The sequence below is a fragment of the Scomber scombrus genome, chromosome 5 (genome assembly GCF_963691925.1).
Source record: "Scomber scombrus chromosome 5, fScoSco1.1, whole genome shotgun sequence".
NCBI lineage: Eukaryota > Metazoa > Chordata > Actinopteri > Scombriformes > Scombridae > Scomber > Scomber scombrus.
Window position 1 is genome coordinate 6117885 of NC_084974.1, and position 24210 is coordinate 6142094.

The 24210-nt window shown below is 43.9% G+C and overlaps 1 protein-coding gene across 2 annotated transcripts in view; it reads left to right on the forward strand.

The window, feature by feature from the left end:
- The first annotated feature begins 9505 nt into the window (after positions 1-9505).
- epha4l (eph receptor A4, like) overlaps positions 9506-24210 on the forward strand; it is a 58409-nt gene continuing 43704 nt past the window's right edge. The window contains exons 1-3 of one of the 2 annotated variants that reach the window (XM_062418446.1): positions 9506-9663; positions 11462-11529; positions 14167-14830. In XM_062418446.1, the coding sequence (XP_062274430.1) occupies positions 9567-9663; positions 11462-11529; positions 14167-14830 (829 nt within the window). In that variant the 5' untranslated portion in view covers positions 9506-9566. The remainder of the gene's footprint in view (positions 9664-11461; positions 11530-14166; positions 14831-24210) is intronic. The other variant, XM_062418445.1, reaches the window with a different exon arrangement.

The following is a 24210-nucleotide window of genomic DNA, read 5'->3' on the forward strand; positions in this document are numbered from 1 at the left end:
TCTCCACAGCAGCAACAGGTTGACAGCAAAGATGTGTGTGAAAGGCTGTCCTTCAGCTGAATCAGCCATGAAAATATCTGGAAAATTACCCAGTTAGTGATGTGTGATACTACTTGGCTTATAATTGATTTCGCTGCTTTGAAATACAGACGTAGTGTGAAAAGTAACTATCATTTAAGTGTGCCGGCATAGTTTTGAACAGGTCTTTACTGTCAGGCACAACAGACGCCACCTGAGAAACCATTCAAAAATGATACTCCATCACACAGATATCACATATTAGTAATTTAAACATTATAAAACATTTCAGATACCCGTTTAAACAGAGTATACACTGATTTGCATATGTCTTTCCTTTTTTTTTGTCATTTCATAATTTGTTTTTAAAAATCCAATAACAGCTGCTAAACACACATCACAACTGCCAAAACAATGATCTAGATAAATTATACTATCACCCACAGTTATAACATTGTTGAAATAAAGGATAGACACTCAAACATCACAATAACACTAAAAAGAGCTTTTTCATACAGCTTGGAAAATTAAACCATCAGTTGTGCCAATCCCAACATATTATGATGCTTCATAATACCGTTGCATATATTATCTGTCTTTATTGGCATCAATCTATGTCACAAGTAAGCAGATTTATTAATTCATCCAATCAGTTTAAGACATGAGCATGTGCAGCCATTTAACATCAATAAATCATTACCTAGTTAATTTACTGGCCTCTTGCCAGTTGTGCATGTTACTTGTTGTGACACTGGGTTCCAAAGAGCAGTAAAATGTAATTGTTTTATGGTTGAAAACAGGAAGAGGAGGCTGTTCTCCTGCCACAAATGGAGATTAAGCGTTTTGGTTAGCAACACATTTTCTTACTGGAATCCTCTGGAGGATATGGTCTTAATTTTGTAAACCGCTAATTTAGCATCAGTAATACCACTGGCATGAGATAAAGACTACTGGGTGAATGGGATCGGACTTGTTTACAGTCATCACATAAAAGGCACCGCAGTTCTTCACATAGCACCTCTTATTTGTACCAGTTAGTCTCAGAGTAACAGCTGAAAGACCAAATGCTCATTGTGTGCTTAAAAACTCCCACTACCTTCTGTGCCTGCTCTTGAGTCTCACTAAATTGGGTGATGCCGTCACCGAATCGCACTGCTGAGTTTCGACGGTTCAGCCAAGTGTCAGTTTGTGTGTTGGTGTGATGCCTGTGTCTGCATCTGTGCTCGCTGTGAACTCACAATTAAAACAACATCTTAGATGTAGAAAGATAGATAGAAGGAGAGAGAGAGAGAGAGAGAGAGAGAGAGAGAGAGAGAGAGAAAGACGTCTCTACATGACTTTTATTAATGTAATGTGAAAGGAATCTATTCATGTATAAGTTCATAAATAATCCATCTGTACATTCACACATGCTGTTACTAACATACCAAGGATAATATCCCTTAGGCTAAACACTTTTCCTAACTTCCACATACATAATCTTGCTGTCACTGCTCCACCTCCTTGTCTCACTCTAAGTATGATGATTAGGTGGTGCTCCGAAGCACCTGACACCCAACCATAAAATAACTTAGAGACACCTTAAATCATCTCCCCTTGAGTGCTTATTCCCTTTTGCGGCTGCCAAATGCCTTTTGTGTGTAATCTTTTACATACAAAATTCTAAAGCTGCCTAGAGTTGTGGCTGATTTGTAGCTCATGTTGATGCTTTAAGCGTTGAGTGACTGTACCGCCACAGACATCTAAATGCATCTAACAGCAGCAGCTTAATCTGGCAGCCAGATGAGACTTTGCTGGATCGTTACCCAGCCTACAATAAACCAAAAAATGATGCTTCTACAACAAAACAGTGGGATAAGTGGGTTTTCATGGGGTTACAAAGAGTAATTTGTGACTTTGATACAACTTTGCTACCTTTACACCTCATAAAACTAGACACAGCTACTTCTAAATCACATACCTCAGTCGCTGCAGAAGAAATAAACCTTCCATAAAATGTGCACTTCTGTTGCTTCTGTACACTTTATGTTTATCATTATCAGACTTGCCAGTGAAAGGCATGTAACCTCGATATGTCTTGATCAGGGGAGTTATATTGCAGCATGGCATTAGAGAAACTCTCAGTGTGAGCGCACACCACCTGCTGTCAAGTCTCAAACCAGTGGCATTTCCCAGAACAACAACTCAGGACTGGAAAATGAAGGGAGGTAAACAACCGGGCAGATACACCGGTCCGCTTTGAAAACCCTCTGGTAATGCTGAAATGACACAAAAGATCTCTTGCCGCTCGGTTGCTGTTCCATAAGCACAGAGAGAGCTCGCGCCTGCTGGGCTCTACTGCTGGACCTGCCGTGTTGCTTATCGACGGACACAGTGCCATCGGGGGGTAAAAAGCTTGGTGGCGGGGGCACGAATAGGTTAGGTAACAGTCAGTGTTGTGGCATGGTGTGTAGGGATGGACGCTGCATGGTGGACAGCTTGTAGATGGCTACAGAGTTAACATTACTGTGACAGAAACTGTTTTCTTTGTGAGCAGTGATGATCTTTTTATTCGGGTGTATCACACTGAAATGTGCTCATATGTTGTCTTCACGTAAAACCAATAGCAATGCATCTGTAAACGGACCATTAGCTAAAAACGCTCATCGAGTTTGGAGTGTGGTCTCCAAAACTAAAATCACAAGTGCAAAAGTGTACAGAATGGATTAAACCATGTGTTCATCTGCAAACCTTATGGTGACTAATTAGCTCACCAGGGAGCGCTTTACCATTAGCAAAGGTCCCAGGCTATGGATATTTTGCAGGCCCTTCCCCCATTCCAAGTACATGCCTACCATTCACAATATGCCAAGGCAACATTAATTCAGCACACTGCGTCAATGGACAGTGACAAATAGTAAATGGAGTGCCCTCAATACATCAACAACAAGTCAAGACAAAGCAAGGTTATCAATCAAGTGGGTTGGTCTTTCGGATATAATAGTAATCCTGTTAATTGGCAACTTTTGGTTGAGTGCATTGTGGTGATCTCGTTAGTTTTAATGTGGGAAACAGATTGCATAGCTTAGCAGCGCAGCAGATTTTATACCGTTATTTTAAGTCAGAAAAGTGACCCACATTATGGATTGTTATCAAACTTCTACAGTAGTACAAACAGGGTCTTTACTCATAAATCGATGCATTGGAAAGTTTGTAAGTACACCAGGAGTTTATTAAAATAAACACTTACCTGATGGCTTTTACTCTGCTGCTACTGCTAAAGCTGTAAACATTGTGGAAACCACACGGGATTTCAGTGATTGCGTGAGATTTCCACGATGTTTACAGCATAGCACATCTAGAGATCTGTGCGGGAGTGTTTATTTTAATAAACTCCTGGTGTTCTTACAAACTGTCCAATGCATTGATTTATGAGTAAAGACCCTATTTGTACTACTGTAGAAAGTTGATAACAATCCAGGCATTATTAGTGGAGTAATTTACGAGATACACTGGTGGTTCCGTTAGCGCCTGTACTAAGCCATTCGGCTGATGGCTCTAACTCCATTATTATGCGACCAAAGGAAAACAAAGGGCTGAGCCGGTGATTAGATAGACCTCATGGTGCATATGACGCTAGGTCGAAATTACGCCAAACCATCGCTTTAACTTGCTCTGTCACTGTGGTTTCATCCCACGCAGTAAATTACATTGCAAACCATGTGGTGGTTGCACTTCCAGTAGCCGCCAGATTTGACCGGTATCATCTGTTTAACTTGTGACCATCAGAACAGTGTTGAAGAACAGCAAAACGGTTACCTACTCTTCATCACATTCACCCTTGCATCATAGGTGGCTTACTCTCCTACATCGTATTTACTGTGTTGTTGTTTCATGTCTCATGGTGCACCTGGAGGCCCCAGTGTAGCTCACTACATAGGGTCCAAAAGGTTCCAAAGGCAATTGCAAGAGCCATTAGACAACGTGTTACTGGATGACTGGAACAGTTTGGGGCAGCTTTTCAGCAGCGTCAGTCAAACTTATAACTAACAATATACTGCTATACCACATCAAGAGAATCAAAGGGTCTTGTTAGAAGAATCATTTTTGTCTATAATTTTGCAATGAGGTAATACGACAAACTAGTTTTACTAATTACTGTCTTCTACATCAACACTTTTGCTTACATCAGTTTGTTTAGAAATGCCAAAGGAAAATACTTCACACTTACAGCACTGCAAACAAAAGTAAGTCATTTAAAAAAATATTTTTAAATCCAAACCCAACAGGCACCACAAGGAAATAGTCGGTCTGATTGCTAGTTGATAATGAAAATAATAATGAAATGTTGATGTTGTCTTAATCATGAATAGTAAGCAGGGTGGTAAATCTCTCCAGGTGATAGCGTCCGCCAAAAATGCCTTACATTTAAATGGAAATGTAAATAGAAAAGGAATGTGACTGGTCAAGCAGAGGTTCAGTAGATAAACGAAGACATGATGTGAGTGAGACATTATGTTCTGTAAACATTTCCCAAAGCTGTCCCGAAGAGATAAAGAGTAAACATTGGAGGGGCAATGTGAGTGCCAGAACTGTGAAACAATCGAGAGAGCTTCAAAGAAATGCAGAAAATGCTGGATATGTATTGGAGAAGAGAGTCTGACTGTTGAAATTTCATCTGTATCATATAGGTCACATAATACAACTTAATCACGGCACCTCAGTGGATTACATTAAATTAATGCCATAGTGGGGAATAAGATGTATAAAGATCTGAGGATAATATAGTAATTTATATGACATATTTACAAGTTCTATATGTATCATTAGAAATTCATGTCATCATTCAGACTTAAAAGGACTTGGTAGAATTATCAGGAGATTTATGAGTGCAAAATGTCCTAAGGAGATTTGGATGATCATAGGCAAAGATAAAAACAAGTCTCACCCTGACGTAATACACAAAACAAGCATAAAGGTTGTGCGCATGTGTGTTCTCATGTGTTTTTTGTGAGCAATATATATATTTCCAGTCCAGTGGATTTCATCTCATCTCTGACATTCTGATTCAGAGCTACTCCCCTGCTGCTCTTTTGATCTCCTCTTTCCTTTCTCCTCTGGTCTCCTCTGACTCCCACTCGCTCTGACCTCCGGGGACTGTCTTCTTGACTGCGGACCCGAGGAACACCGCGTGAGGCTGGGGATCCGGAGGTGGTGGGCAGAGCCCTGTAGCCTGGGGGGGTCAGAAGCCAGCAGGAGGGACTTAAGGGCTTTAGTTGAAACAATGGCCCAAACTGTATACAGGGAGGTGGGAGAGGATGAACAAGGGGAGGGGGTCGGCTGGAGGATTTTGCTTAGTTGACAATAAAGATGTGATGCACTTTCTGTAGAGATGTGAATGAAAGTGCAAGGTACATTGTATTTTTCTGATGTTTTTTTGAATGCTGGTAGCTCTGGTGCAGTTACCTATACGCTGTTATCTTCAGCTAGCTTACTTTGTGTTAAAGCAGTAGCTTGATGTTTTGATAATGAAAGAGTGCTGATGCTTAATTTTTTCAGTATAATGATACATGTTATTTAATGTATTAACTTATGTTGCATTAAAATGGTTATATGAACATGTGACTGAAGATGAGTCATCTCAGCACGCAGTCAGGGTTAATATCTAATGCAGCTAAATTAGCTGATTTGCTGGTGCGATTGTTGGTCTAAAACATGTTTTCCCTCAAACAAGTGTGGAAAAGGTTTGGTTGGAGCTCAAAATATGTATAATTCTCAATAAGATTGAAGGCAGCCATATGAAATGTGTGTAATTGTGTAGCCACATAAGTCTCCACTGTGCACTCTGTTTTGGATAAGATAAGATAAGAAGCTTTGTTGTCATTGCACAGCGAGATACAATAAAATGTTGTTTAGCAGTAATCCTTGTAGCAGCTACAGTATCAGTATAAATATAAATAAATATGTATTAAAATAAAATAACAACGTAAATCTAAAATTATGTATTAAAATCAAGTAACAATGTAAAGTTAAAGTGCAGGTAAAATACTGTGCATGGTAGTTATTGCAGTCGTCCAGATTATTGCACGGGGTGGACTGGAGTACTGAGGTAGTCAGATGTTGAATGATGTATTAAATACTAATGTATTGTGACCTTTCACCATGAAATTACTATAGTAACTAGCTAATAATCCCTAACAGTGAAACTCTCCCCTGTGCAGGAGTGTGATCTAATTAGCAGAAGCTACAACTACAAATGGTGGTCTTCCTCCAGCTATGGTGGTCTTTAACATTATGCATTTAAGTTTAAAAGTGGTCAAATATTTGCCCTAATGCAGGTGCAATGTGGCCATTTGCAGCAGATGCTACACACAATCCCCACTTCTGGAGTAGGGTGGTTCCTTGTTGCTGGGGAACATAAAGTGGATATTTTGAAATGACTGTGTTGCACAACACCCTTTTTCTAATTAGGAAAGAAGGTAGGAAGGAAAGAAGGAAGGATGGAAGGAACTTGATTATCACACAGTGGAAAGTTATCTTTGGTTTCACCATGCAGCACCAAAAGAACAACACAAAACAGGACATGATGGAAAACAGGATGGAAAAGCTTGAAGAAACTGACATCCTGAGTGAATTATAAGTTCCACCATGTTAGAGCTGGACACAACTGATATCCGAATTTCAACAAAGCTGATATCAGCCCGATCCATCAGCAAATCAGCCTATAACACAGTTTGTATGAGTTTATTTGAGTAAGCTATATGTGTGTGTGTGTGTGTGTGTGTGTGTGTGTGTGTGTGTGTGTGTGTGTGTGTCCGCTCAAGAAAAGGATTTGGAGTCGGTGTGCATGATTGGCACACAATGCAGATGTGTGGGCAGCGGATGCCATCTGGAGAAAGAGGAGCGGGGTGGTAGAGGGAGGGAAAGAGAGAGCGGGGAGGGGGGGGGTCCTCCATCACTCCCCTCCCCTGAAAAAAAGCGCTGGTTTGACAGGAAGATAAAGGGTACGATGGGAGTGTAATCAATCAAAAACACTATGACACAAATAAAAGCAGAAAAGAGAAACAACCGTGCCCCTTGCACCCTATCCCAGCCACCACCACGACCCCGCCTGCGCGCCAGCAGACCTCCGTCATTGTCGGTCCAATGAAACTTTGCCGTCATTGGTCGAAAAGATCAAAAGTGCCTCTGCTCGGTCCCCCTCTGGCTTTTTAAGGTTGTGAGATTTGTAGTCAGGGGAGAACAGGGGAAAGTGCCTTTCATCTGGGGATGTAGTAGTTGGACAATCGATGTTCGGGGGTAAATTGGCCAATTTTGTTGGAGCACCAGATGCTTTTTCTACGTCATTACGCGGGACGAGATGCTTTCACAGGAGAGAACATAACCCCACAAAGGCAACGCGTGGCTCCCTCATAAACATCTTACACATCTTTCCTCGCTAGTTCCAAATCAGCCAAATTCTTACCAACCCCATAACTGCTCTCTCTCAATCTGTAATGTATAAAAACACTACTCTCCATCTTTGAGTGGCATCTGAGAGGGGAAACAAAGCCACACAGTCTGTCAGAGCATTTGAGACAAAGGCAGTTTTATTCGCAGTGAGATCACCCATATGAAAAAACTCCTAGATGTTTCCTTGTATGGGCAGAAATAAATATATGGTAGCCAAATCTTGGAAGCTTGAGGTTGGTATGACAGCTACAAAAAGGCATGAAAACTGGAGTGCTTGGAATCTGCCAAAAGTGGATGCTAGAGGCTACAAACAATATTTGCACACAAAGACACATTCTTATATATATGATGAAGAAAAATGCATTCAGACACCTGCTGAGAGTGCAGGGAAATCTTCTTATAGCTGTATAAGTTCTCACCATCACAAACACAGACGAAGACACCTAAATTGAAATGCATTTCAAGTTTGAAGCTAGTCAGGTTTTATATAACAGAAAAAAAGAATGTTGACATACTTTTTTGATTCATGTGATAATATTTTGTTTTGGCTTCCCTTGAGATGATCCAGTGACTTGCCCAAGGACTCTTTAGCAGGGTGAATCTTTGCCGGTTGAGTAACCGTCCCTGTAATCTGTAAAGGCCACATTCCCCTCTAAATGAGACACAATACAGACTCAGATATTAAAAAATGTGCTGGTTGGCGGATGTGGAAACCTATCTGTAGTCACTGGCTGCTCTGTGTGCTGATGCAGAACGACCTAACCTACCCACTCAGTGACAATCACGTCTGCAGATCATTGAAAAGGTTGCCTGCCTCCTGCTGCAATGGGCACATCTCACGGGAGCAATAGAAGACCTGTGTAGGAGGACATAAAAGAGTGAGAGCACCCTGGGCAAAAACCCCAGACCTGGACACAGCTGCGTGGCTTTCTCCAACATTAACAATGCAGCCTTTGTTTGAAAGAAAAAAGTGCACACAAGTAACATCATTTCCCCATCAATTCCTGCACATAATTCACCTCTGTTGCTTCACAACACCAGGTCTGCTCTACCCCTGCACTGAGGGATTGGATCTGTGTGCACGTTTTCATCATAAATACCCATAAATCCTTGATAATATTAGAATAATAGCAAGTGACAATAATCCAATACAGGCTCGACACCGATCACAAAACGGGCATTGTCAATTTCACAAAGTGCAATACCATGTAATGTTAAGGAGGTCATGCTCATGCTTGTTCTTTAATCCAATTTCAGTGGCAGAACAGGCGTCAATATCTCCGCTAGGTGGCGACCTTGGTCTGATGCGGTTCACCTTGGACAGCGCTGCGCTTGACTGGAGCCAGACTACATGCAGGATCAGCACAGTGTGACTGCTGAGCAACACAGAGGACAAAAACTGACGCATTGCATTTTAGTCGTTTAACTACATAGATGTTTTAGGAGCAGGTTGCTTTTTTTATAATGCATTGAAGGAGTTGTGATTTCAGCAGGTTTCTTTTCTTTTGATCGGTGCCATATAGGCAGTGGATGTATGTGCAGGGCGCGCACACCTCCTATGCGTCTTCACTGTTCACTAACACATCCCTCCCTGCCCCTAGTTAATTTTGAATAATAATGACATTGTCTATCGGTGACTTGCAGAGTCATAGATAGTTTTATATCGCCCTTGTACTTGCATGGCAAATATGGAGAAATGCCACCTCACACAATCACCATGTTGCCGAGGCTCCGTCTAGTGCCCGCTGGTAACCGAGAGAGTGAGTTGTTTGGGGGGTGTACTGAGGGAGAGGAGGGTAGTTAATTATTATTTGCCCCCTATTTCCCCCCCCCCCCCCTGTCCACGATCCTTCCTATATGGATTGACGGGGGCCGCGTCAGAGCGCACGGAGTAGACCCGCCTCCTGGTTTGTGGTGCGCTCGGTGCGTCTCTCTCACTGTGTCCGCTTCAATCCCATATTCCACTGGGAAAGAGAGAGAGGGGGAGAGCGAGGGAGCGAGAGAGAGAGAGAGAGAGAGAGAGAGAGAGAGAGAGAGAGAGAGAGAGAGAGAGTGCAGGACCTGGGAGAAGAGCAACGAAAGAAAAAGAGGAGAGGAAAAACGGAACAACCACACAAATGGCACTCATGGCAGGGATTTTGTTCACGGCTACCTTTCTTGTTTCTGGGATTTCTACATTGGTTTCTACGACACGGATATACCCCCCAAATGAAGGTAAGGTTGTTGGGAGAACATAACTGGCCGCGGACTTCTGACTTCATCCCCGCTCCGTCTCCGTGTGCGTTTTTGCGCTGCGGAGCCCCACTTCGTTCGTGGCCCCCCAGTTGCTGGGTGCGTGGAGCCGCGAAGAGTTGAATAGTAGAAAACATCGACAGTCATCTTTACTCAGCGACTTTTGCGAGGTTTTATTTTGAACGGAGCTGGAATGAACAGTGGCTTCCAAACGGGCATCGGCTGTTTCGGACTTGGATCGTGCCAACTGCCGAAAGCCTGAGCAGGAATACTTGTAGCCCCGATACGAGCTGTTGTCTCTGTTAAGAGAGAAGGTCAAGCCAAAAAAAACAACAACTATGTAATGTTGCGTAAAGCATCTCACTAAAACTGACACGTCTTGAAGAACATAAATTAAGTGTTTTTACGAATCAGTGGGAGACTCGCAAATCCGACAACATCCGATTTGATCCAGCTGCTCTTTATTTATCAATTTCCGAATTCCTCACAGTAATCGCTCTGGCTGTCAGGAGGTGTTTTTGGTGGAAGGTGATTGCGAGAATGACAGGAAAACCAGAACTCAAAGCTGAAATGTTATTGAATCAAGGGGCTAAATGATGCATTAGATACACGCCAATTTCAAGAATGGTTCCCAAAGATCCATAAAACATATTGGGTTATGCTCTATCAGGTGCAAAACGTGTAGATGTAGAAACTGAGCACGGTGTGCCATACCGGGAGCTCGGAGGGTTTCGGGACTGGAGTTGTCTGCTGCCTGTTCGGGGTCCCGGGGCACAGTGTATCCATTTCCAAAATGTTAGGCCCCGTACAGACTATATCCTGCTTCCCAGTGCAAATAGCAATAAATGAAACAGTTGATATTATTCAAAAACAATAACAGACTACTGCTTACAGTCTGTGTCCTGTAGATCAGTGTTTTCTAGAGCAAAGCTGATCGACAAAATGTTGCATCAAAGTTCAAAATGATGCATCGTTGATTCCTTTCATTTAAATATGAAACAAGTGTTTCTAACATAAAAATGGATCCGTATTTATTGCACCTAATAATTTATGCTATGAACTTGCATAACGGGCTTATTCATTAATTTTTACTGAGCAGTTCATTAAGTATTTCAACCACACCGAATTCCAAACAAGCGTAAAAATAGAAATAGCCTAAGTCTATCTATACCAATTAAGTGAAGCCAAAACATTTTTAATTTGCCTCACAGGCCCAACCTTTTACTCTTTCTAGAGAAAAGTAGAACTATTGTGTCAGCCTGCCTGTCTAGAACATTTTTAATGCGTTTTTTTTTTCAGCGACCAAGTTTAAGCAGACGGCTCCGTAATTGATTCTCACCACATCAAACCTGCTTTGAGCAGATGCTGAGCAAACTGAAAAATCATTATATTAAAACACACGGGGGACAATGGATTTGTCATTTGTGTAAAAATATTTTTCGTAAAGGAAATCAATCTAAACGACGTGCGTAAAGCGCAGTAGGGAATTGCGCACAAGAAAAAAACATTACAAGTTTATTACTTTTAACGCTCATTAGCCTATTCATTATTCTGTCTCTGTGCCGACATTCAAATAGAGTATGTTTTTCTATTTGATAAATCGTTTCAACAGCTATTTGAATTCATTAAGCCTTTTTCCTCCTTTTTTTTTTTTTAAAGAAATGGGAACCAATTTTCCTCCTCGGTGTGTTAGACATAAGTGGATTATACGTGCCAATGCTGATGTTGTATATGGACGGACTGAGACTGCGTGCTCACTTCTCCCATTCTTGTTTTCCAGTCACGTTATTGGATTCCAGATCTGTACAGGGGGAGCTGGGATGGGTCGCCAACCCGACAGAAGGAGGGGTAAGTACTGCAAAGAAGTGTCTCCTTGTTAGGACGCATGGTCCCCTATTGAGCAAAAATGGAGAGATATAATCCATTATTGGCAGGAGCTCCAAATAGATACACAGCCCCCTTTGATAATGCTGTCCCGGTGAGCCGTTTATGGTCATGTATTTGTTGTTGATTTATTGAATTGTATTGAATTGTACAGCTGGCTGCACCGGGTGAAGGGTGAGATCAAGGCACAATTTCTAGTATCTTACAGTAAACATATGAAATCATTTACGATATAGCTGTATGGAAACCCTCTGGAACACCCTCCAGGGCCCCATGGGGTCCACTTTGAGAACCACCAGTCTACAGGCAACCCCCCCCCTCCAGCCCCCTCACCCTCAACCCCTGCTCCCCTTTCTCCTCGCTCTCCTTCTCTCTAACCACTCTGTAATGGTCAGATGCAGGGGCCGATACTGCAGCGGGCGTCGGGTTTCCTGAATAGACGGTGGATTGAATCGGCCTTTGTGGAGAAACTTTATATCCCTTTCCACCATTGAGTCGAAGGGTGGAGGGGGGGTGGGTGTGGGGGGAGGCGAGGAGAGAGAGAGAGACAGAAAGAGTGGGAGAGAGAGAGAGAGAGAGAGAGGGAGAGAGAGAGAGAGAGAGAGAGAGAGAGGAACTTGGCAGCTGAGAGAGGGTCCTCTGGAATGGATGAATAAGGGGGAAAGTGCAGTGGGGTTCAGCTCTTGCCGCAGGAGGACTGAATCAAGCTATAAAGCAACGGGGAATAGGGTCAACCAAATGCATGATCCCTTGGTCTAATTAGGATACCTGCAGTGGCTCTGATAGGAGGAAGAATAGGGGCCACACTAGGGGCCGCAGCTATGCCAGGGTCAGGGCTGAGTGTTAAATCTGATCATTAAGAAATGGTCAACAATTTCATTTTCATCATTTTGAAAAATCAGTGATAACCTACATAATACATGATGAAGATAAACACACAGCAGTGTTTTATCATTAAGCAGTCTAATTGTCCCACTCGTAGAAATGATGATGAGCATAAGTGAGCCTTTTAATGTTTCATGAAAATTAATACAAATTAGCAACAATCATGTCAGCTAATGAATATGAACCTTGGGGAGCAGAATTTCACCTTGTGCAGCTGTTGCAGGCTCTGCTCGAGAGCTATTTCCTCACTGAACTTGGCTGCTGCCATGCTCAGGTTCTCCCCCGCGGCCATTTTATCACAAACAAGTGATTGACAGGGTCCTGGCAGGCCCGGCGAGCCCGCATTCACCCTCTCATTACGACCAATTGGCCTTTTTCTCCCCTTTTTCCTTGCTATCGGGGGGGAAAGGTGCAGCCTTATCTCAGCGCCGCTTGATTTCCACAACAAAGGGGGGAGGTGGGGGGGCGGGGGGGGGGGCGGCGAAAAGGAAGAGAGCAGAGTGGAATGGAGCAGCAGGGAATGATAGACATTTTCTCAAATCATACAGCCGCAGCTATGTTTAGCATTATCCTGCCCTCCTCCTCCTCCAGGGAAATAAGTCTTTAAACCAGATTGTTTATGATAAGGCGTCAAATCAAATCTGGCAGCACAAACCCATAGTCTCACTGTTCCGTTATTATTTTTTTCGTACCGTTTTTTAAAATGGTTGAAGCTCCGGCAGCCAGAAGCCTGTCTGCTCTTGTTTACAGCCCTGCTCAGTCAAAGACTCTATTTAAAACACACGGTGAAAAACTTAAGGGAACACCAGCCTCTCAAGACATGCTTGTATTTGCTCAACAGTGCTCTGTCGAGAGGGGAACTCTATCATAAGTAAAACAAACATTCCCTTTCAGGAAAAATAAGCCAGGCCGCACTGGATAACTTAATCCATGCGCCCCACGTCAGCACCCCCGCCCCCCCTTCTCTCATATGAGTTCATACCAACAACACCAGCGAACATGTGTGCATCTGTCTCCCAGTCCCCATCACGTATGCAGACGTAAAGCAGGCACACATTAGATCATTAGCATTGAATCAGAGACCTAGGTTTCTGCAGCCCTGTAATCCCCTGTTTTTCATTCTTTCCCTTTTCCTCTTCTGAGCCATCCAGGTCTCTCAGTGTGTGTGTGTGTGTCTGAAGAGGGTTTTGTAAACCACTCCCCAAGTAATTGAACTGTAGGCATTACTGACGCATAGAACTAATTACAAATTTCCTTTCTCACAGTCGAGGAGAAGCAATGAATATTAATATCTGTATGATTCTACATTAAGACCTAACAAGTTTATTAGGTGCCATTCATAAAATATGCATTAAGTTTAGCCATCAATTAATTGCTCTGCTGAGATTCAAATATTGACTAATCTTTCACGCATGCTCTTTTGCACAGTATAACTTGTTCTCGACATAGACGGGCTCACTGTTACGTGTGATACTCGCATAGCTTATTTTCATTAGGAGAGAATTAAGTTCTGATATTTCTCTAATGTTCTTAATAAACCTTTATGAGAGTGTAATGACACTGCCATAACATTTTCCCTAATCTAATTTTCCTTAAATATTGTATGGAACTCAATATTCTGTAGGTCAAAAATAGGTCATTCATTTGTTGATTGCAGAATAAAACTCAGAGGTACCTTTTTTTTAAACATTTTTTATGGTTGTGTCCTTTCCCCAGTGGGAGGAAGTAAGCATTATGGATGAGAAGAATATCCCCATCCGGACGTACCAGGTGTGTAACGTCATGGAACCAAACCAGAACAACTGGCTCCGCACTGACTGGATCCCCCGCGGAGGTGCCCAGCGTGTCTACATCGAGATCAAGTTCACCCTCCGAGACTGCAACAGCCTCCCGGGGGTCATGGGAACCTGCAAGGAAACCTTCAATCTTTACTACTACGAGTCCAACAATGACAAAGAGCGCTACATTCGCGAGAACCAGTTCGGCAAGATCGATACCATCGCCGCGGACGAGAGCTTCACTCAGGTGGACATCGGCGATCGCATCATGAAGCTGAACACGGAGGTGCGGGACGTGGGCGCCTTGACCCGCAAAGGTTTCTATTTGGCCTTCCAGGATGTTGGAGCGTGCATTGCGCTCGTGTCCGTCAGGGTCTTCTACAAGAAATGTCCTTTAGCGGTGCGTAACTTGGCCCAGTTTCCTGATACCATCACTGGAGCAGATACCTCCTCGCTTGTGGAAGTTCGAGGCTCGTGCGTGGATAATTCAGAGGAGAAGGAGGTTCCCAAGATGTACTGTGGAGCTGATGGAGAGTGGCTGGTGCCTATTGGGAACTGCTTGTGCAACCCTGGATACGAGGAGCGCAATGCAGAATGCCAAGGTAAAGAACTGACATTTGTCTACTGTTTTTGGGTGCCTATTTTTTGCCCCTTTCTCTATTTATACATCATTCTCTCCCTTCAAGCTTTAGCTTTCTGTACAGTATCCTACCTCTTTCATTTCCCCTCTTCCTTGTGCTCTGTCTCTTTGTCTTTATCCCCCATGCTTCGCTCTCTTTGTCCTTCCCTCTCCTCCCACCCTCGATTCACCCACCTCTCACTCTGTTGGATTTTTTTTTTCTTTTCACTCTCGCTCTCCCACTCTCTGAGTTCTTCTTTCCAGTATCTGGTTGGGTGATAGAAGCAATGATGATTGCAAATGGAGTAATTAGCAGGCCCACTGGGAGGTGTTGTGCAATGGGATGCATCCCAGAGGAATCGGTGACACTAAGGAGGAGGCTAGAGCTCCAACTGGTTCGCACTACCTCAGTGTCTTTCACCCCCACCTACTCTTTGTCTTAGTCCCGATGGGGTTCGGAGCTGGGAAGAACAGATAGACAGCTTTAGAGAACGGGAAGGAGAGAGAAAGAGTTTATCATTCCAAGCAGGTATGAGAGGAATGAAAATACACAGTTGTGAGATGGGGTTGAAATAGTGCTATTCGGTAGGGGGGAATAGCCATTTGTGGGCGATTTATTCTAGCTTCGGTTTGGCGTTATCCTATACCTGACTGTTTGATGAGGTTTTAAGGTCAGTGCAGAGTGCCTCCTTCCATATTTTTTAAATCAGGAAAATGATAGAACTGTCAGCATGTTGGTGAATACAAAAAATTGACTAGCAATGCTCATGAAACAACCTACCATCTCTGACGGTGTTTCGGCATCTTCATAGACTCCACGCTAATTTAACGTGCTTGTTTCATTGCACACTTCAGGTTGTAGTTTATGACATACAAGTGCTGTATAGGGGATAGCATTTAGTTGTATTCAGCAGCTGTTTTTGTGGAACATGTTCAGCGTTTTGCCAAGCCGAGGTGACGTTGTCAGTCGGCCAGACGAGCGCATACCAATTCTACCACCATGGTTTATTGGTACACCCCATTCGCCACCCACTACCATCACACACAAAAAGCAGAGAGCCTCAGCAGTGAGGGGTCAGAGGCTGGGCACGGATGATTAACAAGGGGACAGACCACTGCACCTCTCCTAATTTATGAGGGAGCCTTTATCTTAGACGACTAATTGCATGACAAACAGGTCTGGTGATTTAGGGGTTCCACTGGCTGCTTTGGGAAAGGGAAGGCAAAGAGGCACAAGTGTTCACAGATGGTTTTGTGTGTGCACTTTGTGTGTGTATTTGTCCCAAAAAAAACCCGTATCATTTGAGCTGCAAGAGTTCTCTTGGAATGTTGCCCATCTCTCCTGTCGCCGGGTTTAGATGTCTCAGGCCAGGTTTCTGTCCCCAGGGTCGGCTTCAAAGAAACAGAGAGAAATGGAGGGTTGAGGGAAGGAAACCAGAGGGTAGTTAGTTACAGACTTTAGGTAAATCTCGTCTGAATTGGCTTTCTATCTTGCAATTCACCATAATAAACTCTTGTTTCAAATCAGAATGAGAACCCTGATCTCATATTGTGTATCGTAACTTTGCTTTGCCTGCAACCTTGAAACAGACTCCTTATCTCTCCTCTTTAATTTAACTTGAGATAAATAGCTGTTACCCTCCTAAGAAGGCAACAAAGGATTTTGGAAAGCTTGATTTTATATGACTAATGCAGTCTTGAAGTGTCTGCCAGCCTCTGAGCTGGCAGTATTGCTTTTCAAGCCAATATATCCATTTAGTTCACATATACCTGCATCTGCTTTAGTTTGTTTAAATTTACAGTGCCAACACATCCACTTCATTCACTCGTAACTTCAAACGCACTTCTCAAAAAGCTTCTTAACATTTCACTTCAAATGAACTTCGGTTAACAAGCATAGGGCTTGATGCTTCATGGCTGCCTGAGGCGTCAGTGTGGGTCAGCTTCAGTGACTGAAGGGTTAAGAGGTGCTGGCCACTGTCAGCCTTCAAGTGCGCCGATGTGCTGGTTAATATTCCCCCGTGGGTCAGGCTTTATGGGTGAGGGGCACTGCTATATGACCATGTTAACCAAGGGACTTCGACAGGAGCTGTTTTTTAAGAGGGGGAAGGGAAGATATCTAGTCGTAGTTGTAGTGTAAGGTGTGTTTGTTTATAGTGTTTTCTGACTTTTAACTTTTAACTCATGTATGAGAGTATGTCAGCCTTTGCACCACACTATGTGGTTGATTTGATTACAAACCTTCCTCTTTAAAGGTTTTCTATGGTGCATACAAACCCAATTGTGTGTGTGCGAGTGTGTGGGTTCACAAACTTGTGTGTCTGTGCTTGTTTGTGTATGTGTGGGGTTACAAGGGCACCTTGGCCCCTGGTTCCCAGCCCAGGATGAATGGGCTGGCTCCTCCATCATTGTTTGGGGCAGCAGCAGAGCTGACTGAGACTGGCGAGGTTTCGGGGGGAAAAGAAGTTTGGGGATTTGGAGGAATGGAGGTGGGGGCTGACAAGGCACGTAGGAGTTGTATTCTCCACCCCTGGCAGGGGTCAGGGGTCATCTCTTTCTGCATCCATCTTACTGCTGTGTCTGACAGGGTCGTGTATCCAGGATTGATTAAGACGTCAGGGTTTTGACAGCTGTGGAGGCTGTGTGTGTATGTGTGTCTGTGCTCGAGGTGGGCCAAGGGTGGCCAGGGTGTACACCCTGGGCTAAAGCGAGCGGGACAGCTAGGGCACTGAGGGCTAAGGGGCCCCAGATCCTATAAGAGGGGGCTCTGTCTGTTTGCATTTGGGATCCCTTTCCCTGTTAACCACCTCCCCCTGTGCCTCTGTTGGGAAAGGGTGGGGGTCAGGGTGTCCTCTCGCTCCTCATCTGGTGAGGGGTTCCCTACTGTTGGAAAGGAGGGGTGAGAGTGTTGATGAGCCAATGGCGGTGGGTGTGGTGGTGGTGGGGGGGGGGGACCAGTGAGATGTATGTATATCATTATGAGGAAACAATCATCACAATTTGTCCCGTCAGCGAGTGAGAGACACTTTTGAGAGACAAAGTGCCCTGGCAGCAGTTTGGCTTCTGCAGAGCAATGATGTGTGTTTTATGGGAAATCTGCTGTGTCTTCAACTTGTGTTTGTTGGCGTGTGTGTGTTTGTTCATGATATAGCTTTGTTGAGGTGTGAAGGTGACAGGCGCTTTTCACACCTCAGAATGCTAGTTCATGGTTGAGCTGTAAACCAGCCCCCCCCCCCCCCCGCCCCATACAACCTATCACCACTACACTACCACTATCAATCAACACACACAAACACACTTAATGCTTACTCAAAAACAGAAAGACAGTTCACAATATGTTCAAATGGATTCCTTTTTTTTTTAGCTCTATTTTCTTCATTCATATCTTAAAAGTAACAAATAGAATTCACTTTAACTGCATTTCTGTATACCCTCAAAACCTGCTTACATGTGTGCATAACAGCTTAGGCCCCCGACCGTGATGTCATTGTGTGATCCGAGCATTTTCTCACCTGAGACCCCCCCCCCCGCCCTCTCCCTATCCACTCCCTCGTTATTCCCAGCAATCCTTGCTGAGCTGGAAAGTCTCATTTATATTGGATTAAGAGGTTTTAAGGATGAAGTTTCTCTCCCGTGCTCCGCTCATTGTGTGTTTGCGTATCTAGGTCTCCCATTCCCTCTCTCCCCCTGTTGACAGTGTTAAATATGCGCTTGGGAGCATCATTCTAAATTCACCACGTAATTATATTTAGCCCGCCGGTCCCCAATGGCTTTAAATACACAGACCTCAGTCCTTCGCTCTTCCTCTCCTGTTTTCCTCCTCTTTCTTCCTCCTCTCTCCTGTATACACACAAATGATATATTTGTATCTTCTTCCTGGCTGGTCTGGTTGCTCTATTTTTTTTGTGTGTGTGTGGTATCTGTTTTTTTTTTCTAGATTCAAGATTTAAATCTCCTGTTGCTTTACCAGCTCTTTATAAGCTTCCCCCCCTTCTTTTTTGTCTCTTTCTCCTGTCTAATCTCTCTCCATTTTTTATTGTGGAGTCTCTGTTAGTAATTTTCACCGGTTCACACTCTGTCTTTTTTTTACCCCCCCAACGGCGGTCGAGGTGGTTAGTGTTCATCAGCCTGTCTCTGGTGGCAGCAGCAGGAAGTGGGCTAAATAATGAGATTACCTTCACTGTTGGGAGGGAGGCAGCACACGGAACATCATCACCCGTCATTGTTCTCACAAACACACACATGCAGAGAGTGTGAGTGTGCATGTGAAGCCCAAATGACAAAAATCCAGGCGCATGCAGGAGAGGACGTCTTAAGTGAAACTCAGCTGCATGCACACACACATGCAAGGCCGTGCATTCATGCTCATACACACACACACACATACACGCACATGTGTAAAATAGGACATGTCACAACATCATACTCCAGCTTTAGTATGCGTTAGAACACACACACAGACACAGACACACACACACACACACACACACACACACACACACACACACACACACACACACACACACACACACTTAGAGCAGAATGGAGGTGAATGTACTCATCACTCTCCCTGCCACCAGAGAGGCTCATTTTGTGCTCCTGAATAGAGACGAGGAATCTATTACCAACGGAGAGCAGGAAAGAACAACAGAAACAGAAAGACAGGACAAAATGTCTCATGAGCAATCCTCCGCCACCCCCCTCCCCACTTCCCCCCTTCCCCTTCTCCGCTGAAATAATTGCTTAAAGCATGTTTAAAACGCTGTTCTCGCTCGGCTCAAATGATAGAGGGGGAAAAAAAGTCCACCCAACACACACAACACAAATCCTCCCTTGACTGGTTGGAGGAGGAGGAGGAGGAGGAGGTCTGTGGTGGTAATTCAGCCGTCATTAGCTGAGGTGCTGAAATGTTTTTCCTGTTTGGGCTGCCGTCCTGCCCCGTCGTTTGTTCCTTTCGCAGTTCTTGACACTCATCACCCCCTCTCTCTCTCTCTTACTGCGCTCGGTGTCCCATTTAGGGCAGGAAGCCACCGGTGATCGAGCATGACCCGGGCTGATGGCCGTAGTGCTCCCACTGCGCCAGCTCCAGCTACAGAGCCTATGAATAAGCGGCCAAGAATACCCATCTTTAAGTCATTTAACTCTCATTGAGTTCTAAAAAGCTCATTTTTTCCGATGAAAATCATATTCCTTTTTAGGACATTTCTGGATAGATGTTATTTCTCCCGCCTCATTTCAAGTAACTGACGCAAAGAGAGAAACTACATTTGAAACAAGTGGGATTTTCTTAGCCTCAATTGTATTGTGGAAAGTACAATTTTAATACCTAATATGATACATAATGGTATGTTAAGATGTGAAATTGCCAAATCTGCCCACTAAAATGCTACCATAGCAGACACAGTGTGTAGAGCAAATGAGGTACTGCTTTGATTTGAGCTTTAGTGCAAATATGATCTTCATGGTCTCAGGATTTGTTTAGATTTTTGTAGTTAAATAGCAACAGGTGTCATTTAACATCTCGAAACATGGCTGATTTATAACCCGAATGGGCAAAATAGGCCCAAACTGATTAGTAGTCTTTAAAAAAATACGTTTAAATCAAGCTCTGTTCTACATAGCAGCTTTTATTTATCCAAAAAGTGACAAAATATAGTCAGAGATGTTAGTCTAGATCTTTGATTGTGCTCTTGATGTGCATTTTTGTCCTCCAGTGGTGCAATGCACAAAGAAAATGTAAAAGATACAGAGGTGGAAACAATTAAAGCAAAACAAAATAAGTAAAAAAAATGAAATATTTAATCAGAATTGGATGACTTCATAAACTTGGCAGAGCTTTTTAAAGTTGCAGTCATCCATCTGTGAATGTTCTTGTATCATTTCCTGTTAAATTCACCAATTGCCAAAATATATATACTTATACTTTGCAAATTAGTACATATTGTATATTTATCAATGGCCTATAATTGACAGATAATGTGGACTTAGGGTAGTTTACATGGTTGGCAGCTGGCGTCAACGACTTACTCTATATGCTGTGAAAATGTCAGAATGGGGTTTAAAAGGATGATACAATTTATCCTCCTCTCCTCTCCTCTCGTCTCTCCTCTCCTCTCCCTCATCTTTTTGAAAAGCATCCCCTCTTTGAAGCCCGCGATGGGAAGAGGGAGCGATTAAAGCAGTCAGCAAGCAAATTAGCATGTCAAAAGGCCCTGAATCAATACCCCAGCTCTCTACCAACACGACCCTGCAGTCCTTTCACCCCCCTTCTCTTTTTCTCTCTCTCCCTCTCTATCCTTCCCCGCCGTTCCCCCCATTCCTCCGGCTGTTCCCCTTCTTCTCCCTCCATTTTCTCCTGCACTCCTGCACACTCTCCCTCTTGCTCTCTTGCCCCTCTCTTTCTCTTCAGCTCACTTAAAATGTCCCCCCCCCCCCCCTTTCCTCCAAAAACCCCTGTTTACTCCCTCAGCTGATAGACGGAGAGTAGCGAGAGGGGAGGGGGCGATGGAGGGGGTTTGTAAAGAGAGTTGGACGGATGTATAGGCAGAGAAAGACGAGCAGAAAGAGAGCGAGAGAGGGAGAGAGAGAAGTGGACAGCCATCAAGTGGGCATGGACTATTTCAGACAGAGAGAGAGAGAGAGAGGTTCTGAAAGAGAAAGAGGGCCTCTGCCACCTTCTTTGTGCTTGCAAGAGAGGCAGAATGGACCTTTCTCGCCAAGAGAGAGACAGAAAGGAGGAGATGGAGATGAGGAGGCTGTGAGGGAGGTAGAGAGAGAGAAAAAGAAACAAAAAACACGGGAGGAAGTGAAGTGGAAAGAGATTTAGTTCCAGTCTGGCAACCGTGCTTTTTCTACACTTCATCCGTCGGTTCACCATTGCACGGAAATCCCTTTGATCCTGGGCAATGTGTTACTGATCGCGAGGACTGGGTGTGTGTGCAGACAGACAGAGAGAGTGTGTGTGTGTTTGTGTGTGTGTGTGTGTCTGAGCCATTATCTGTCCTATATTTATTCTGTGCATCTGTCGCGGCAGGCATATCACATGCTGTATCATAAACTTCTATTAACGTTCCAATCGCGTTGTGTGATCTGAGCCCCGGAGACAAAAGCGGCACGACAGCGCTTCAGATGGACAGCCAACTCTCTCCCCTCAGTATCTTGACAATGGGAGGCTGATTGCAAACACCTTGAAAATGTTTTATCGCTCCCTTTTTCTCTTTCTTTCTCCCTGCTGATTTCTATCTTAAGCTCCCTCCATCCTGCCGGGCGGGGGTGATAGTAGGTGGTCTTTTCTTCCTTTTCCGTTGTCATCCTTTCTCTCCGGGGCGCAGAGTTCAGTGGCCAAATCAAAGGCTGCTCCATGGCAATCAGTTAGGGGGTTATGACAAAAAGCTTTGCAATAAAGGGCTACTCTGTAATCTGATGGGCCCTGAGACTGGACTCTGTGCCCATTTTAATGAGCTGAGATCCCCCCTTTTATAATCATGGTGGTGGAGGAAATGGCACACTGGTTCATTCTCCTTGGAAAAACACACACGCACACGCACACACACACACACACACACACACACACACACACACACACACACACACACACACACACACACACACACACACACACACACACACACACACACACACAAGCTCAGAATGTGTGATTTGTGTGTAGGAAGCAGACTGAGGAATACGTACAGGTTGTTCTGTTGCGTTGTGTGTGAAGTGGGCTGAGTTAGGTGACTTACAGTTGGAGGCTAGAGTCACAGGTAGAAAGCCATTTGACATGAGAAAACAAGTCAACTACAACTCCCAAGGTGCATTTTGGTAGGAAATATCCAATCACTGAGGTTATAATGTGCCTATGGGTGCTTTTTTATAGTGAAAGGAGGCTAAATTTGACATGTTTTGAGAACCTGATATTACATTCAACAGTTACACCCGTTCTCTTTCTGATTCTGGGTCAGTTTTGACTGAATTTAGTAACTATTGCAGTGTTTTGCTCTCAATTACAACAACAAAGTTTTTGCAAATTTGCTACCGCTCTCTTTCGTGTCTTTGACTGACTTTTTTCCCATAACAATAATGGCTGAGGTTTATGACTATTACAGTATTTAGGCCCATCTGTCATAACACACTGATGGCCATAACATAAACCTATAATGCTTTTATATGTTGAAGTTGAAGAATATGCAGAATATAAACTGTGTTACTGTAGGCAATCATTACTCATTTCTGCACAGTTCGGTACGCATCAAACAATCAAGATGTGATGTATTTTTAATGTTTTGTGGGGCTGTTTCTCCCTTCTTCCACTCTCCAAATGGGAACTGATTTTGGGAACCACTTTGAAACTCTGTTGTGCCTAAATTTGACACACAAACACGCACACAGCCTCTGTTGAAACCCCCAAACTTTGAGATCAGGTGGACAACCCCTCGCTGCGCATACATATGTATGCGCAGCGAGGGGTTGGCCACCTGTGACATGCAAAGCACATGTGTATCAAACCTGTGACATGCAAAGCACATGTGTATCAAACGCACCTCGGGGATGCCTTTGAGGTGTAACCTCTCGGCGGGAGGACCGAAATGTAATTTGGGGATGTGGAGGTCTCGCAGTTACCCGGGATCCAAAGCGGCAGATCTCCAGCCAAAGGCAGAGGTGTGTCCATGCTAGGGCACGGCTCTGGGATTAGAAACCTTGATCCTTCCTTATCCGCAGCGAGCTGTCAAATACTGCTGGAAGGGGAAGAGAGAGAGAGAGAGAGAGAGAGAGAGAGACAAAGAAAAAAAGACGCAATCCCTTGAAGCCTCACACCACGGAGGAATGTGAGGACAAGAAGAAAGAGGAGGAGAGAGGAAAACAGAGGAAAACAGATAGGATAGAGATTGAGAGAAAAGGAAGTGACAGAAATGAAACGGGGGCACAAAGGTATATCTAAGTGGAGCGGTGATGAGTGAATGTGTGCGACAGAGAGAAAGAGAGAGTGTGTGTGTGTGTAAGAAGAGAAAAAGATGAATTGACTCCTGTCTAGCGGGCCTGATAAACGGCTCGAGATGTGAAAGGTGAAGTGGGGGGGTTATGGGTACAGACGCTGATTGCTCTTTGAACAAGCCTAGTGTGGTTGTGTCACGACCTCCGGCAGCTGCGGTTGATATTACCATCAATATCACTACTTGTGTGTATCACGGAGCAGATTAACCTCACTTTGAACTGTTTTTATTTGAACTACTTTCTACTGAAGGGATAAAAAAAAGTGTTGACAGCGTTTTTTGTAGCAGGGACATTTTATTCTAGAAAAAGATGCTGCTGTTGATTTTTAAATATGTCATTTTCAGCTGCACAACTGAAATTTCACTCACCGCT